The following is a 16,497-nucleotide window of genomic DNA, read 5'->3' as shown; positions in this document are numbered from 1 at the left end:
GATCCAAAGCAGTGCAGACTGACGCATGTTCGTTTTCGTCAGATGCCACCAGCAGAAGGTTGATTTTTGTTTTTGGTGGTTCAGTTTCTGTAGTTTCCACATTGGAGTGTTGCTTTTTTAAGACTTCTGAAAGCATGCTCCACACCTAGTCCCTCTCAGATTTTGGAAGGCACATTCTGAAATCTAGGGTCAAGTGCTCTAGCTATCTTTAGAAATCTCACATCGGTATCTTCTTTGCCTTTTGTCAAATCTGCAGTGAAAGTGTTCTTAAACTGCTGTAATGTGAAATATATGGCAGAACGCGGGTAAAACGGAGCAGGGGACATACAATTCTCCCCCAAAGAGTTCAGTCACAAATTTAAGTAACACATTATTTTTTTAACGAGCGTCATCGGCATGGAAGCATGTCCTCTGGAAGGGTGGTCGAAGCACGAAGAGACATACAAATGTTTAGCATATCTGGCACATAAATACCTTGCAAAGCCGGCTACAAAAGTGCCATGCGAAAAGTGCCATGTGAAAAGTGCCTGTTCTCACTTTCAGGAGACACTGTAAATAATAAGCAGGCAGCATTATGTCCCATAAATGTAAACAAACTTGTTTGTCTTCGCAATTGGCTGAGTAAGAAGTAGGACTGAGTGGACTTGTAGGCGCTAAAGTTTTACACTGTTTTTTTTTTGAGTGTAGTTTTGTAACCAAAAAAAATCTACATTTGTAAGTTGCACTTTCTCGATAAAGCGATTGCACTACAGTACTTGTATGAGGTGAACTGAAAAATACTATTTCTTTTATCATTTTTACAGTGCAAATATTTGTAATAAAAATAATAATATAAAGTGAGCACTGTGCACTTTGTATTCTGTGTTGTAACTGAAATAAATATATTTGAAAATGTAGAAAAACATCCGAGCTATTTAATGAATTTCACTTGGTAGTCTATTGCTTAACAGTTCAATTAAAACTGCTGTTAATCATGATTTTTTTTTTTAGTTAATCGCTTGAGTTAACTGAGATTAATCGACAGCCCTACTTCTGACAAAAGACGAAGGACCTTAATTTGGTATTTCAGCCTTCTGCTGAAGTCCTCTCCCCCTACATTTGAAATTAGAGATACTCACAGCTCCATAGTCTGATAACAAAATGAGAATAAAATTGCTCGCACGTCCCATGCAAACAACCCCTGGCAAAGCAATTTTATTCTCTATTACGGTTGATAAACCAAAGCTAAGCATTTTATCTGCTTTAAAACACAGCTGTGTAGAAACACAACCAACGCAGACCATTAGGTAAAATATCTGAGAAACCAAATAGAACTTGCTTTGCACGGCAGTCGGACAAAAGCTCTGGGACAGACTTTTTAAAACTGCAGGCACATGTCTTTGCATAGAAAATTGTATATATGACCATGCACCTAATCAGTGAATGTGATTACTTCGATTGCATGGTGTACATGCCCAGTGAAGTCCATTTTTTTTCGTATGCAACTACCCTATGGGTATGCACGACTGCAGTAACTTCATGCATTTTGCATGTGCAAATGCATCGTGTCAATTTTTAAAATGAGGCTCAATTTGTCTTGAAACTAAGCAGCTTTGAAATTCTGTTTTGAAAACCTATTTTGAACCCCCACAGCAGAAAGAGGGTTAAAGTTTCAACAGGTTGTGAGTTAACAATCTTTACAAGTATAGACATATGAAGTTCTTACAAATACTTTCACCTCTTCCTGAGAAAGGTCCCTGTTAATCAATCAGTCTTCCAAACACCTGTGTGCTCAGCCACTGTCTCTCTCAGTTAGATTGACACTATTTGCATATCTTTTGTGATAATGTAAGGTAACAAGGATAAACAATACCCCATAGCCTTGAAAACCTATCAGACTCTAGGGAATTCATGCTGAAGCTCAAAGACAAACATGAAACTAAGCACCCTATCCTGTCTCTGAAATCTAGGTGCAAAACAATCATTTTCAAGACCAAATGACTTGTTAACTACATAATATAAAAGTGACCCTTGAAAATTTGCCAATTGCCTTAGATAACTAAGTCAATATTTGCAGTTGGATAACCCCACAGTTTAGAGTAATAAAAGTATTACCTACAGTAAATATAGGCAAGTAGGAGAGGAATACTGTAGATAATGAGCTAACCGTAGCCATTTATTTTAGTTGCCAGGTGTTTAAAAGGGCCACCACTGTTGCTATAAATTACAGTAATTATTTTTTTAATTGTTAAAATCATGCTAGCTTTAAGAGAAAATAATTAAGCGTGTTCTTAACTTATCTGTAGGGCTAAAGTATTGCTGAACATGTGCGCTATAAAATTGCCCATTGTTCACAGTACTATAGAGTTGTTATGAAGGCAGCAGGTAGTTGAGGGATTTGATGGACACTTGCTTTTAGAATGCTGACTTGCCCATCCGATGTAGTCCCTGCAAAAAGTATAAGAAATACAATCCTGGAAGGGTTTCTAAGTGGCCACAAGATGTCCTCATTTTTATACAAACATCCAGATGGATAACAGTACAGCTGGTTGGCAGTCAGTAGTGTCATACCACCCCAACTAAATACCTGTCAAAGCAGACCAACATTTCCTGGCAGAGAAGCAGGTTGCTTTTTTCAGAAGGAAATTCAATACTGTACCTCACTGCAGTCGCAACAGGGCTGTGCTCTATATCTGAGTCTTAATTTGAATACACCTGGAAATGCTTTCTCACTGAACTTTCAGAAAATCGGTTCCCTGACCCGTGAAAGGTCCCCTGCCTTTGGTAGTGTTCCAACAACAGGGGTCTCAAGCCTGAAATTTTGCTGGGCTCTGGCCAGCTGGTCTAATGAAATTTCACTTGCATTGTTGGGCTAGGGGTGACCTAGAATACACTGCTCCTGCTCTGTGCACAATGAAATCTCATAACTCATAAGATCTGAAGGCAGCCAATGACCTAGCAGACTGATAGGGTTGCTGAGAGACTGAGATGGATTTCATAAAAGATAGGAAGCCCTTTTGGTGATTAGGGGAGACAGAGTGTAGATAATTAACTCAACTACTGTAAGAAGATTTTACCAGAATAAGTTCACCTATACATCACACAAACACAGTGGCATCTCCTTCATTTGAACTCTGATAAGGAGAAACATCATTTATAGAGAAGTAGAATGAAAGTTCCTGATTGTTTTAAGGCATTGCAATGTGCAAACAGCAATTCAGATTACAGCGAAGGGTGAAAATTAAAGGCTCTACGGTGTGAGGGTCCCAAAGTAAAAGGAATCCCAGTTTAGCAGGGTAGGCTTGGCCAAATCTCTTGAGAACTGGTTACAACAGAGTCAGCTGACTGGTGACCTAGCAATCTCTCTCAGCTCTATCTCCTTCACCTGAGTATCCCTCCGTCCAGATCTGAAGAAGAGCTCTGTGTAGCTTGCAAGTGTGTCTCTTTCACCAACAGAAGTTCGTCCACTAGGAGATATTACCTCACCCCCCTCGTCTCTCTAATATCGCTCGCTCGCTCACTCACTCCTTCCCAACTTCAGAGGCTGGGCACCCTTCTCAATACAGAGGTCCATTTTATCTCTCTTCCTTAATTCTGAATTATGTATGGAAGACTTTAGAAAGAAAAAATATTAAAAAGTAACTGGACTCTGCAAATATAAGGAAAATCAGTGTCACCTGGAGCTCAGACATAGCTACTACAATGATGGGAGGTGTACAAATATTAAATCGTCATCCTTGAAAAGAGTCCTTTTATATTATATTTGGAAAGAGGTCCCTTTGAATTATATTTTTACTTCATTGCTGATAAATCATAGGGTATCTTTAAAGAGAAAGGTAGTTGAAGAAATATGGTACAAACTTCCATTGTCCAGGTACTGGCTTCACAATTTTTTCTTTTATGCCACTGCTCAGTGTGAAATTAACAAGGAATACTGTGTTCAGATGACATATGAAAGGGCAACTGGTGGGGGAAAATGAAAGCGTTTTAGGGGTTGTGCTGGGCTGGACGGAGAAGAAGGTTTTGTGAGATAAATTCCAGCTTAAACTAAACACCTGACACCCTAATTAAAACTGGAAATAAAGCTCCAAAGAGGTGTGACTTCAATAAGGATGATTTTGCGACTGGATGTTTAACAATGTGAGAATCATGTTAACAGAACATAAATTTACCATTAAATTCCCCTCTCATTTAGGCTGAAATGACATCATATTCTGGCATTTTACTTTTTTTTAACTGTTTGTAAGTGGTTAGCTTTAGGTACATATAGCTGAAAACAGCTACCCGTTATGATTTAAAACTAAAGGGATATATTTTAAAAGTGTGACATGGAAGGACTCTAAATAAATCCTGATGTTTGTGAGTGGGATTTGTGCTGAGAGACGAAGCTATGATGACCTAACCCAGTGGTTCTCAAACTTTTTCCTGGTGACCCCTTTCTCATAGCAAGCCTTTGAGTGCGACCCCCCTTATAAATTAAAAACATCTTTTAATATAGTTAACACCACTATAAATGCTGGAGGCAAAGCGGGGTTGGGGTGGAGGTTGACAGCTCGCGACCCCCCATGTAATAACCTCATGACCCCCTGAGGGGTCCCGACCCCCAGTTTGAGAACCCCTGACCTAACCCCTGGTGGAGACAGTGCTAGGTCAACAGAAGGAACGATTCTTCCATCGACTTAGCAACCGCCTCTCGGAGACGAGGTAGATTAACGACAGGGACAGGAGAACCCCCGTCTATTGTTGTAGTGAGGGTCTAGACTGCAGTGCTGCGACTGTAGCACTTTACATGTAGATATTGCCGTAGGCTGGTCTACACTGGAAAATTAGGCCTGTTTAACTACGTTGCTCAGGGGTATAATAAATTCACACCCCAGAGCAGCGTTGTTAAGCCGACCTAAGTCCCCGTGTAGACAGCGCTAGGTCGATGGAAGAATTCTTGTTGATCTAGCTGCTGCCTCTCAGGGAAGTGGGTTACCTATCGTGACAGGAGAGCCCCTTCCGTCAACGTAGGTAGTGCCTACTCTGAGATGCGAAAGCAGCACATCTGCTGCCACTGTAGCGTTTTAAGTATAGACGAACCCTCAGAAACTTTACATTACACTGCTAATGAAGTGTTAGCTTGGTGGCAGGTTCTGTTTCTTGGTCGTGGGGATGCTGACTTACATCAGCCAACTGAACGTTTCCAAAGTGGACACCTTTGTGTTTTCTTATTTTCTAATCAGCTGCAACTTTTTAGCGACTGCTTTATAAGTCCTCTGCTGTGAAAGCTGGCATGTGTAAAAACAGTGGCTCTCCTTAGACATGAACAGGAAATGGCTGATTCACACAGCAGAGAACCTGCAAACTGGTAGCCAAGTGTGGAGTTTTAAACCTTAAAACAAAATACCATGCAATAGTGGTTAAATGCTGCTTCTAGACAGAGCGCTAGGACCTGGAGGAGGAGCTGCAAGTGGGACAGAAAAATACTATCCCAGGCTTTTATCAAAGCTTTGGCACTTTTACACTTGACAGGTCTTGAAATTGCAGGCTGTGCAGAATAGTGTCAAACTGAGAAGCAACTATTTTTAAAAACCCCTCTCCAAATCTCTACCAACATCTTGAACAACCTTGGAGATTCCTTCCATCCTGTTCTTTCACAACACTTTGCCTTGAGAAGCAGTCCAGTAGTATTAAAATATCAAACTCCCTGTAACCTCCTCAGATAGAACTGCATACCCAACTGGAATGTCCAGTCACAGTAATATACCTATGTCCCAGTTCTAAAGTTATTGCATACCCAATACTCCACCGGACTTGGATGAGAGCATAAAAGCTGTAGGAACTTAACATTAAATAGCAAAATCTTCAGTATTCCACATTCCTTACAGAAGCAGAACTCAGAGTTCCACATATACAGGGAAAAGAGAACAACAGAGTTGAAATTCACCACACCAATCTGAGAGCAGCATTTCCTCCTCACGTTGCTACAAGAAAGGCTAACCACATATACATCTCAGGCTAGATTGCGCCATTATTTAGCTACTAACAACCACTAACCCTCCAAAGAGGCGATGCCTTACACTACTCCAGGAGAAGCACAATTTCTTTAACGCTGGTCTTTATGCACAGGGGAAGAGCAGTTTGCTCCATCCATACATAAGCTATGGCTTGTACTTTTTGATAACCTATTCATAATTCAACTATGTCTCATATGCAAATTATTACGATAAGTATTGGCCTAAAATTTCAAACCTGAATGCATCAAGTTATCTTTAGGCATCTATATAAAAATGGGCTGATTTATAGAGTGCCCACCACTCCCATTTAATTGTACACTGATCCAAGGTATTAAAGGTGCCTAAACAGATTGGGGTGCCTAACCTGAGGCACCCAAGTTTTAAAATGTTGATTATTGTACATAACCTTCCCCCCAAAATATCTGAAATACAAGTTGTCCCATCAACCTGCAGGTGCTGTCGACTGAGTCCTCTGGACAGTGGTGATTGCAGTGACACTGCAGTGGCTTCTGGGGAGGAGCAGGTGCCGTACTCTCACCATCTTCCTTTCTGTTCTCCAAGTTCAACTGTCCAGAACTCCGCAAATACGGTTTGTCTAGACCATTGGCTACAAAAGAAAGAAGAAATGTAAGTTTCCAGGTGGGAGGGGGGTGTGCAAGACTCTGAACAAGTCTCAATTTTTTGTTCTTACTCTCAAAAATTTTACACAGTTCTTTGTTTTGTATTGGAGATTAAAGTGCAGTTGGAAGCTGAAAGATGACTCTAAAATGTAATTGTAGGGTTTTATGTTTATTGTGCCTCAATGATTCCATATCAAATTTGCTAATTGAATACATTTTCTAACAGCCATCCATACATCCTCAAGTGGGAGCTGAGACTCAAACCGTTCCCCCTCTGCCTTTCGGTCCATCATTATCAGTACCAGATTCTGAAAGACAAATTCCGTAATTGGTTACACCATTGCAATCTCCTTTGCAAAGGTGTCTTCGTACTTAAGCCTCAGTTGTACCTGTACAGCCTCATTATCTTCAGTGGAATTGCACAGTTGCAACAGAGAGAGCAAGGTTTGGTCCCGTAATTTTAGTTATAGTTTATTGACGGTGAGTGGATGGAATAGAATCCAGCTCCCTCTCCCAAATTTATGTTGCCTCTTCAATTAAAAAAAAATGTTAAAAACAACTTATTATTGTCACCAAAAGCAAGGAAATATTCCTTTAATTATACACAGTGTCGTCTATTATGTAAGAAAGTGCCAATTTTTATATAGTAACTAGAGAGTATGAATGCACTTTAGGATGAACAATACCAAGCCTTACGGAGGTTATTAATCCCTTCTCAAACCAGCAAGCATGACATGATTTAGGGCTCTGTCTTTTTGGAGGGGTTGGGGGGTGGTCAAAGGATTTTCTCTTTTTCAGTACTACTCACGCAGCTCTTAAAACTAACAGACTTAGAATTTCAGTCTCAAAGACAAAACAATTAGCTCAGCATTAAAATCACCATTGGCAGTTTCTTACTTTTAATTTTCTCCCTCCTGCCCTGCCTGTAATCTCTTTCAAGTGTCATCTAGACTACAGCCAACTCTCTCAACCTGCGGAGTTTAGACAGCATCTGGATAAACCCCCCACATTCTTGTCTTACTTTTTTATTTACCATCTTTAAAAACCATGTGCATTTTCATAGTTTTGATTCCCAGTCTGTTTCTCCAGATCCAACCAAACACCTTTTCTCACGCCTCCAGCAGGGAATGAGCATAGTTTCCTCTGCAGTGACTATTCCTTACCACTCGGGTAGCTGTGATGCAACTGAGGACAGGACAGGGAGACGAGCTTTCCTCCTCTGCCCCCTCCACTGGTGTCCAGTCAGTGTGGAGTTGCTGGGCAGAAAAAACTGAGGAGGGGTGGCAGAAAGTAGCTGCCTCAGACTTTAATGATGAGGAGGTGATAGGGATAGAATAAGATGGCAGAGGGTGAAGGGGTAAAAGGCTAGGGGGACAGGAACCATAGAGCTATCCCCCTCAACCTTTACCCCCGTTAGGCCCAGTCTCCTCATGGGACACTCTGGGCACTTTCAGGTTTCAGACTGGGTCAATCCCTCTGTACCTGGATAAACTCTGCACACAGAGCTTAGCTTTTCCATCTCAATGAAACCTGTCCAGAAAACAACTATGATTGCTGTACAAGCTTTAATGTTCTCCTAATTCATTATAAATGAACATAGTCTTCAGCAAACTGGGAAAAAAGGTTCTGAGCTCATAAGCTTTGATAAAAGTATGAGCTGATGGTGAAATGCCCAAAAACCACTAATCTAGAGAGAAAACTTAGATTTGGGGAGATTATAGCCCTCCCATTCCAATTTCACCTCCACGGAGTATGGTAGAAAATATCACACTATCGCCATCATGAAAAACATTTGAATTCAACCACCAATGTAATGCGTGTGAAATAGAAACAAAGCCCCACAGAATGTACATTAAAAGACACATGGAATATACATTAATGGCCTGATCTTGGAAGGTGCTCAACACCCTCACATCTCACTGAACCCCATGAGAGCTTTGAGTATTCGGCCCTGCTGAAAGTCAAACCGAAAACTCATTGTGAAGCATCAATAACATAAAACATTTGCATTTGGTGCACAATACACCTGGCTTCCCCAGACTCCCATAGCTGCTTTTTTTTTTTTAATCTTAGCAAAATCGGAAATTAAAACCAATTTACACAAGGAATTCACTGCATCTGATGTATTCTCTACTTTCCCATAGCTATGATTAAGTATTAAGTATAATAAAGATTAAGATAAATTATATTTGCATTATGATCTGCTTCTGTTTCGCTAAAAGAGTTACATTTGTAGTTATCATATTATAGATCCAGCCTACATCCAACAAATTAACACGAATAAATGTTCCCTTTGTGGGTCACTGGAACACACACTTTTAAACTAAGTCCTCTTTCAACAAGCAGTCACAAAGCAGGTTTTGTGACTATATTTCATTGTTATTTGTGGATAAGGAATCAACTTTTACAATGTTCCAGTCAAATATTTTCAGACATCTGGCTCATGGGGCAAGAAATCTAAAGAAAAATATTAAGAGTAATACTGAGTGAAAACACTAGGCTCTGATTTAATCAACCATGACATTTTCTGGATGTATCTACTAGCCAGCCAGAGCTTTTCTATGGTGAAAATTACAAAATGGTAATGTTCTAAGTCGAACATAAATAAGGGGTCTGGAACAATTAAATATCATAGATATCTCTGAAGCTATCAAATTTAGACAAGTTGTCATAATATAAAGGGAAGGGTAAACCCCTTTAAAATCCCTCCTGGCCAGAGGAAAAATCCTCTCATCTGTAAAGGGTTAAGAAGCTAAAGGTAACCTCGCTGGCATCTGACCAAAATGACCAATGAGGAGACAAGATACTTTCAAAAGCTGGGAGGAGGGATCAAAAAAAAAAAGGGTCTGTGTCTGTCTGTATGATGCTTTTGCCGGGGACAGAACAGGAAAGGAGTCTTAGAACTTAGTAAGTAATCTAGCTAGGTATGTGTTAGATTATGATTTCTTTAAATGGCTGAGAAAATAGCTGTGCTGAATAGAATGAATATTCCTGTCTGTGTGTCTTTTTTGTAATTTAAGGTTTTGCCTAGAGGGATTCTCTATGTTTTTAATCTATTTACCCTGTAAGGTATTTACCATCCTGATTTTACAGAGATGATTTTTTTTACTTCTATTAAAAGTCTTCTTGTAAGGAAACTGAATGCTTTTTCACTGTTCTAAGATCCAAGAGTTTCGGTCTGTGGTCACCTATGCAAATTGGTGAGGATTTTTACCAAACCTTCCCCAGGAAGTGGGGTGCAAGGTTGGGAGGATTTGGGGGGGAAAGACATGTCCAAACTCCGTTTTTTTTAGGAACCCAGATAAAGTTTGGTGGTGGCAGTGGAAATCCAAGGGCAAAGGGTAAAATAATTTGTACCTTGGGGAAGTTTTAACCTAAGCTGGTAAAAGTAAGCTTAGGAGGTTTTCATGCAGGTCCCCACATCTGTACCCTAGAGTTCAGAGAGGGGAAGGAACCTTGACACAAGTAAATGCCTTCTTCACTATAAATGCAACCTGATGTCTTTCCTTTCCTCACAAATATTTGAAGACAATCCACTGGGCAGCAGACTGATGTGCAGACAGCAATACGGAGTGACATCAGTCAATTCTGATCTAGAACAGCTACTCTCAGTGAATCCAGCAACGACCTAAAACCTAATGAATTAATTAAGGTCTCAAGAAATATAACACACAACTTCTAACTTTTCTAAATCCTGCACTTGCCCATTCACCTACTAAATTATTTTTCAGCTTCATTGTTATAAAATGTCTATTTTTATTAAAATATGAAAAATCACATAACACCTATACTGCATGCACTGCAGAATGATTACATCTGAACAGACCAACATTACAGCACTGAAATGATTGTTTTATGGGAAAGGGAAATTGATAACCGCTAACTCACTGTTCTTTACAGTCAGTCATCAGATAAAAGAATTTCCACATGATTTTTTGGGGGGGTGGGGGGGACAAATAATCAGTTATGACAATGCAGCTCTTAGGGAAGTTGTAATAAAGTATGCCTCAGCACAGCCTGATATACTGCATATAAAAGTAAAGAGGTAACAGAAAAGCCACAGTATTGCTGATGAGATTTTATTGGTGATGATCATATACTGAAGAAGAAAAAGAGAATGACAAACAGGCTTCCATCATCCGATACTCACGGTTGCCAAAAAACTGAAAAAGGGTCACATTAAGTACCACACATTTTGATTAAAAAACTGAGTAAATTAAATTTGGTAAGAAGAAAAATAATCCTCCCTTTTCAAATAACATGATACAGTATTACGAAGACCAAAGTTAAGGTTGTAATGCATTTTACTTGACAATTAATTTAATTTGGTATACAGCTGATGGAATATTGGTATGTTGGATTGTCAATGGAAATATGTTTGGGATTATGTTGTATGACATTTTGTTTCCTAGGCTTATTGGCTGTGCTGTTCACAAGTTCTTGCAGTCCTTACTCAGGCAAAATTCCTACTGAAGTCATCAATTCTGGATTTCTCTCTCTTTGCATAGATCATATTTTATCAAAAAAAGTCATGACACAAATATCGTTTGTGATGCTGTAGCTGTGTTGGTTCCAGGATATGAGACAGATAAGGGGGGTGAGTTAATATATTTTTATTGGCCCAGCTTCTGTGGGTGGAAGGGACAGGCTTTCGAGCTGCACAGAGCTCTTCCTCAAATCTGGAGAAGGTAACCAGAGTGTTACAGCTAAATACAAGGTGGGACAGATCTTAATCAAAAGATATTTACACACGTTATAGGAAAGAAGGAGGATCCTGGGAACTACAGGCCAGTCAGCCTCACCTCAGTCCCTGGAAAAATCATGGAGCAGGTCCTCAAAGAATCAATCCTGATGCACTTGCATGAGAGGAAAGTGATCAGGAACAGCCAGCATGGATTCACCAAGGGAAGGTCATGCCTGACTAATCTAATTGCCTTTTATGATGAGATTACTGGTTCTGTGGATGAAGGGAAAGCAGTGGATGTATTGTTTCTTGACTTTAGCAAAGCTTTTGACACGGTCTCCCACAGCATTCTTGTCAGCAAGTTAAGGAAGTATGGGCTGGATGAATGCACTATAAGGTGGGTAGAAAGCTGGCTAGATTGTCGGGCTCAACGGGTAGTGATCAACGGCTCCATGTCTAGTTGGCAGCCGGTATCAAGTGGAGTGCCCCAAGGGTCAGTCCTGGGGCCGGTTTTGTTCAATATCTTCATAAATGATCTGGAGGATGGTGTGGATTGCACTCTCAGCAAATTTGTGGATGATACTAAACTGGGAGGAGTGGTAGATACGCTGGAGGGGAGGGATAGGATACAGAAGGACCTAGACAAATTGGAGGATTGGGCCAAAAGAAATCTGATGAGGTTCAATAAGGATAAGTGCAGGGTCCTGCACTTAGGATGGAAGAATCCAATGCACCGCTACAGACTAGGGACCCAATGGCTAGGCAGCAGTTCTGCAGAAAAGGACCTAGGGGTGACAGTGGACGAGAAGCTGGATATGAGTCAGCAGTGTGCCCTTGTTGCCAAGAAAGCCAATGGCATTTTGGGATGTATAAGTAGGGGCATAGCGAGCAGATCGAGGGACGTGATCGTTCCCCTCTATTCGACATTGGTGAGGCCTCATCTGGAGTACTGTGTCCAGTTTTGGGCCCCACACTACAAGAAGGATGTGGATAAATTGGAGAGAGTCCAGCGAAGGGCAACAAAAATGATTAGGGGTCTAGAACACATGACTTATGACGAGAGGCTGAGGGAGCTGGGATTGTTTAGCCTGCAGAAGAGAAGAATGAGGGGGGATTTGAGAGCTGCTTTCAACTACCTGAAAGGGGGTTCCAAAGAGGATGGATCTAGACTGTTCTCAATGGTAGCAGATGACAGAACGAGGAGTAATGGTCTCAAGTTGCAGTGGGGAAGGTTTAGATTGGATATTAGGAAAAACTTTTTCACTAAGAGGGTGGTGAAACACTGGAATGCGTTACCTCGGGAGGTGGTAGATCTCCTTCCTTAGAGGTTTTTAAGGTCAGGCTTGACAAAGCTCTGGCTGGGATGATTTAACTGGGAATTGGTCCTGCTTCGAGCGGGGGGTTGGACTAGATGACCTTCAGGGGTCCCTTCCAACCCTGATATTCTATGAAATCACTTAAGATGAAGTGGCATTTAACACCTCTTCAGTCATAGGACAAAGGAGGGTTAAGTAGGCACCAAGGTTTGTTACAAATTATTGCCATGAGGCAGAAAACCAGCATCTCTGTGAAGTCTATGACTTTTAAGCAGAGTTACAAATTTAAATGCCCAGACTCATCTTTTGAAGGTGTTGTGCAGGTTCCTCTGAGGATGAGGACTGAAAGGTCAGATTGGTGCTCGGTTATAGATGTCCAGTAAGCGGAGGGTTGTCCTTGAGTCCTTCAATGAGCGTAACGAATCATTCAACTTCACACGGAACTGACTGGAGGATTTGAAGGGAGCACGGTATGTTGGACTTCCCTGGGGAATCCGGAGGGCGGAAGCTATAACACTGTAGGCATGCCAATAGTCTTCACCATCCATCAGGTTTCCGTGTTATCTCCATCGATTGAAGGTTGGAGGGATGATCTAGCAACCAATCCACCTTCCTCAATAAGTGCTTGGAACTACGCTCCATCCTCCTGCAGGAGACTGTCAGTGAATTCCATGAATATGGAATAATTAACAAAATTGTATTTAGACATTAATACTCGGACAATTTGCTATGCGGCCCCGCAGGCTGGTTGAAGTAAAAATATTCCAAACAGATCCAAATGTTTACCTTCCTTATCAGAAGGGGTGGATGTTGCTATCTTCTTTCAGTGACTGTTTGACTATTAAGGAGTTTGGGACAAGGTGTATAAATAAATTCTGATCCTGTGTCTGGAACAAAGTATTTCTTTTCTATCCCTTTTTGGGGTGGGAGTGCATCTGGCTGGGGCATGCCAGACCACCTTGGACAATTCTAAGATGGTTTCATTAATGGGGAGTGACACTCCACAGAATGCTGAGGAATTTGGAGTGTCTCTTGCACTTTCTCCATGTGTCAGCGATGTTCCTTAACAGGTTTTGGAATTACTTGCAAACACTTGCAGAGAAGGCAAGGCCATACAACCGCTCATCAGGGGATGAAGACGACAGCCTCATCAGAACTATCTGTCTGTTCTCCTCATCCATTTGTTCCTGAGGGGGTTCCTCTACTCACTGGGATTGTACCAACTCAGGATAACACATCTACAGGTACCAAGGTCCCTAGTAATGCTAGTCACAGAGGCTGAGTAATGGTTGAACACAGGGTTCCATTGGTTCCAAGAGGGGTATGTTGTCTTATAAAAATGGGAGAGAACCCAACAGACTATGGATCCTCTATCTGGGCAAACCTCCTGCCTTGGCAGAGATGGTGATACTCTCTCACCAATGTCAGATCCATCCAAGGAGGGAAAAGTTGGTTCCAATTCCATGGGCAGTGCCATTGGTATCATGAATCTTGTGATGCCATGGCTAGTGGAAAATACTGGAAAGTAACTCTCTTTCACATCCTCCCTGGACTGGGGGTGTTATGATCTCTCTTGTGAGGACTGGATCAAAGAGGATGGCAGACTACAGATCTGGGAGGAGGAGGATACCCTCAGTGGCAATGTATTTCTACCCAGCCATGGCGAGGTGTGGAGGTTCTGTCCTTTCATAGCAGTGGAACTGGCTTGGTTAGAGTTCTCTATCTTGATGATTCTTTATTGCAGTGCACCAATACCACTGATGTAGGAAGCACTTGGTGCTCTTCTTTTGTTGGTGCCGTGGATGGTCCCACTTGTGCAGATGATGTTGGTCTTGGAGTACTTTTGCTTTTCGGAGCTGGAGGATTGGTACCATGCCTCTTATGTGCTCATGAGCCTCGTGTTCCAGGGTGAAGAGTCTCACCTGACTTTGATGGTGTGAGGGAAGAGGTCTTTTTCTTGGAGGTGGACCAGGACGGGGGTTTCTCTCATCTCTGATGAAAATGTTTTCTACCCTCTCAATGTTCCCGTGTGGAGGACTCTTCAGCTCTACTCCAATCATCCCCAGAATCAAAAGTCACTGTGCTCAGAAGCATGCTTCTCGGTGCCTCTGTCCATCGTACAGGAGTGTCTGCCCAACCGAGTCAGAATGGGGCACCATCCACAAGAAATCTTTGGAGCCTATAGTCATGGGCTTGGTGAGTTCTGCTAGCAAAGGATCAACAAATGTTGTACTTAGAGCAGATGTTAGTTTCCCTGAAGCAATAGAGATACTTTTGGTAGTTGTTGCTGACCAGGAAGGCCAGGGTACAGGAGACAAAGTTCCTGGATCCCAGCATCTTGAGCACACTAGTCACTCTGTATGGGGTGAGGGGACGGACCCTCAAGCCCCAAACTTATCCTGACTAGCTAAATACTAAGAAACTATCTAAAACTATCTAAAAAGTAGCAAAAAGGGGACTATTCACAATTATTTACACGTAAAATGTTGAAGAAGGTAGAAAATGCTGCAGACATGGAAAGCCACCGTCTCAGACTACGGGCACTAGAAAGGAACTGGAGACACAGTTGGCCTGCGTGCCCCTTACACCCTCAGTTCGGAGCAAGAGGAGGAGAAGGGCACAGGCACAGACCTATGGACACTGCTTCCGATCTCAGTAGCATGCAGCACATGTGTACCCACAGTAGAATAGCCTAGAGACCATCACTTGAAGAAAAAGCTGTAGTTATTTCTATTTTCAAGCTGCAACTCCTGATGCCTTTCCCAATGTGTTGCCAGGGTCATACAGCAAATTTCGAATGCCACTATCTCCAGATTAAATAAATATCACTGCAAGCAGAGTCCTGAAAACTGTTCTGAACGCCAGCAAGCAAAGAAAATATAGACAAGAAACAATGCAACCCGATGCTCTTGCTACTAAACTATGCTTTGATATTTGATCTTAAGGAAACATCAAAGATTGCAACGAGCACATCACAGCATTTCACTGATTATCATTTCAGATGATGATATACCAATTGGCAAAAGCGTTAAGACAATGACATTTGAGAGCAAAAGTAATACAGGACCTTGAACCTCTGCTCTTGTTCCATAAAACTGATAAATCATCATAGTTCCTCTTCCCGATTCCAATTAAAAAGTGATCCAGGACATCTCACTAGTTTTCAGGAGAAAATACTAACTACAAAAGCAAAATATTAACTGGATTTCCCCCCCCAAAAAAGCAGAGACTATAGCTGCGTATTAAAATATAATGACGACACGCATGTGCCAAGCTTACAAAACACTGCACTGACATTATTCGTAAGTGTCACTGCCCTTTCAACTAATTTTGCTTTAGCTGTTCATGGTTAGAACTAAAATACAGTATCAGTTCAGACCACACCGCAGAGTAACAAGGCCTTTTTGAACCAGACTTATATTTGATACTTTTCTTTTTCAGTTCCATTACATGAGTTGTTTCATCTCACCTCACCTAAGGACATATTTTCAAATGAATCCCAAGCCAGCTGCGAAATTCATGCATGCAGAATTTAAATACCTTAGTTGACACAAATTGTGTCCTCTGTGCACGCAAGTGATTACACACATACGCTTGACGCTGTAAACGTACAGGACGTTTCTGAAATTTGGCTCTCTGATTAATTCATCCTGAGTCTTTCCACAATCCCTATTCGCCAGAACTCTCACTGCCCCTTCCCTCGGTGACTGAGGCTACGGGTACACGACAGAGCTTATGGGGAGGCAGCTGCACGGATGCAGCTGTGCCTCCATAGTGCTACGAGCGCAGACACTCGGAGCTGACGGGAGAGAGCTCTCCCCTCGACTTAATTACTCCAGGCCGCACGAGCGGCGGTAGCTGTGTCGGCAGGAGCAGCACTGTCCACACCGGCCCTTAGC

At 41.7% G+C, this 16,497-nt stretch overlaps 1 protein-coding gene across 3 annotated transcripts in view; it reads right to left on the bottom strand.

Annotated features, from left to right (window-relative positions):
* Positions 1-16,497, bottom strand: part of BMPR1B (bone morphogenetic protein receptor type 1B) — a 356,230-nt gene that overhangs the window by 27,814 nt on the left and 311,919 nt on the right. For all 3 annotated transcript variants that reach the window (XM_073340728.1, XM_073340729.1, XM_073340730.2), the window contains one exon: positions 6,426-6,585. In XM_073340728.1, the coding sequence (XP_073196829.1) occupies positions 6,426-6,585 (160 nt within the window). The remainder of the gene's footprint in view (positions 1-6,425; positions 6,586-16,497) is intronic.

This window comes from Lepidochelys kempii, chromosome 4 (genome assembly GCF_965140285.1).
Source record: "Lepidochelys kempii isolate rLepKem1 chromosome 4, rLepKem1.hap1, whole genome shotgun sequence".
Classification (NCBI taxonomy): Eukaryota; Metazoa; Chordata; order Testudines; family Cheloniidae; genus Lepidochelys; species Lepidochelys kempii.
This window is presented reverse-complemented; position numbering and strand designations above follow the sequence as displayed.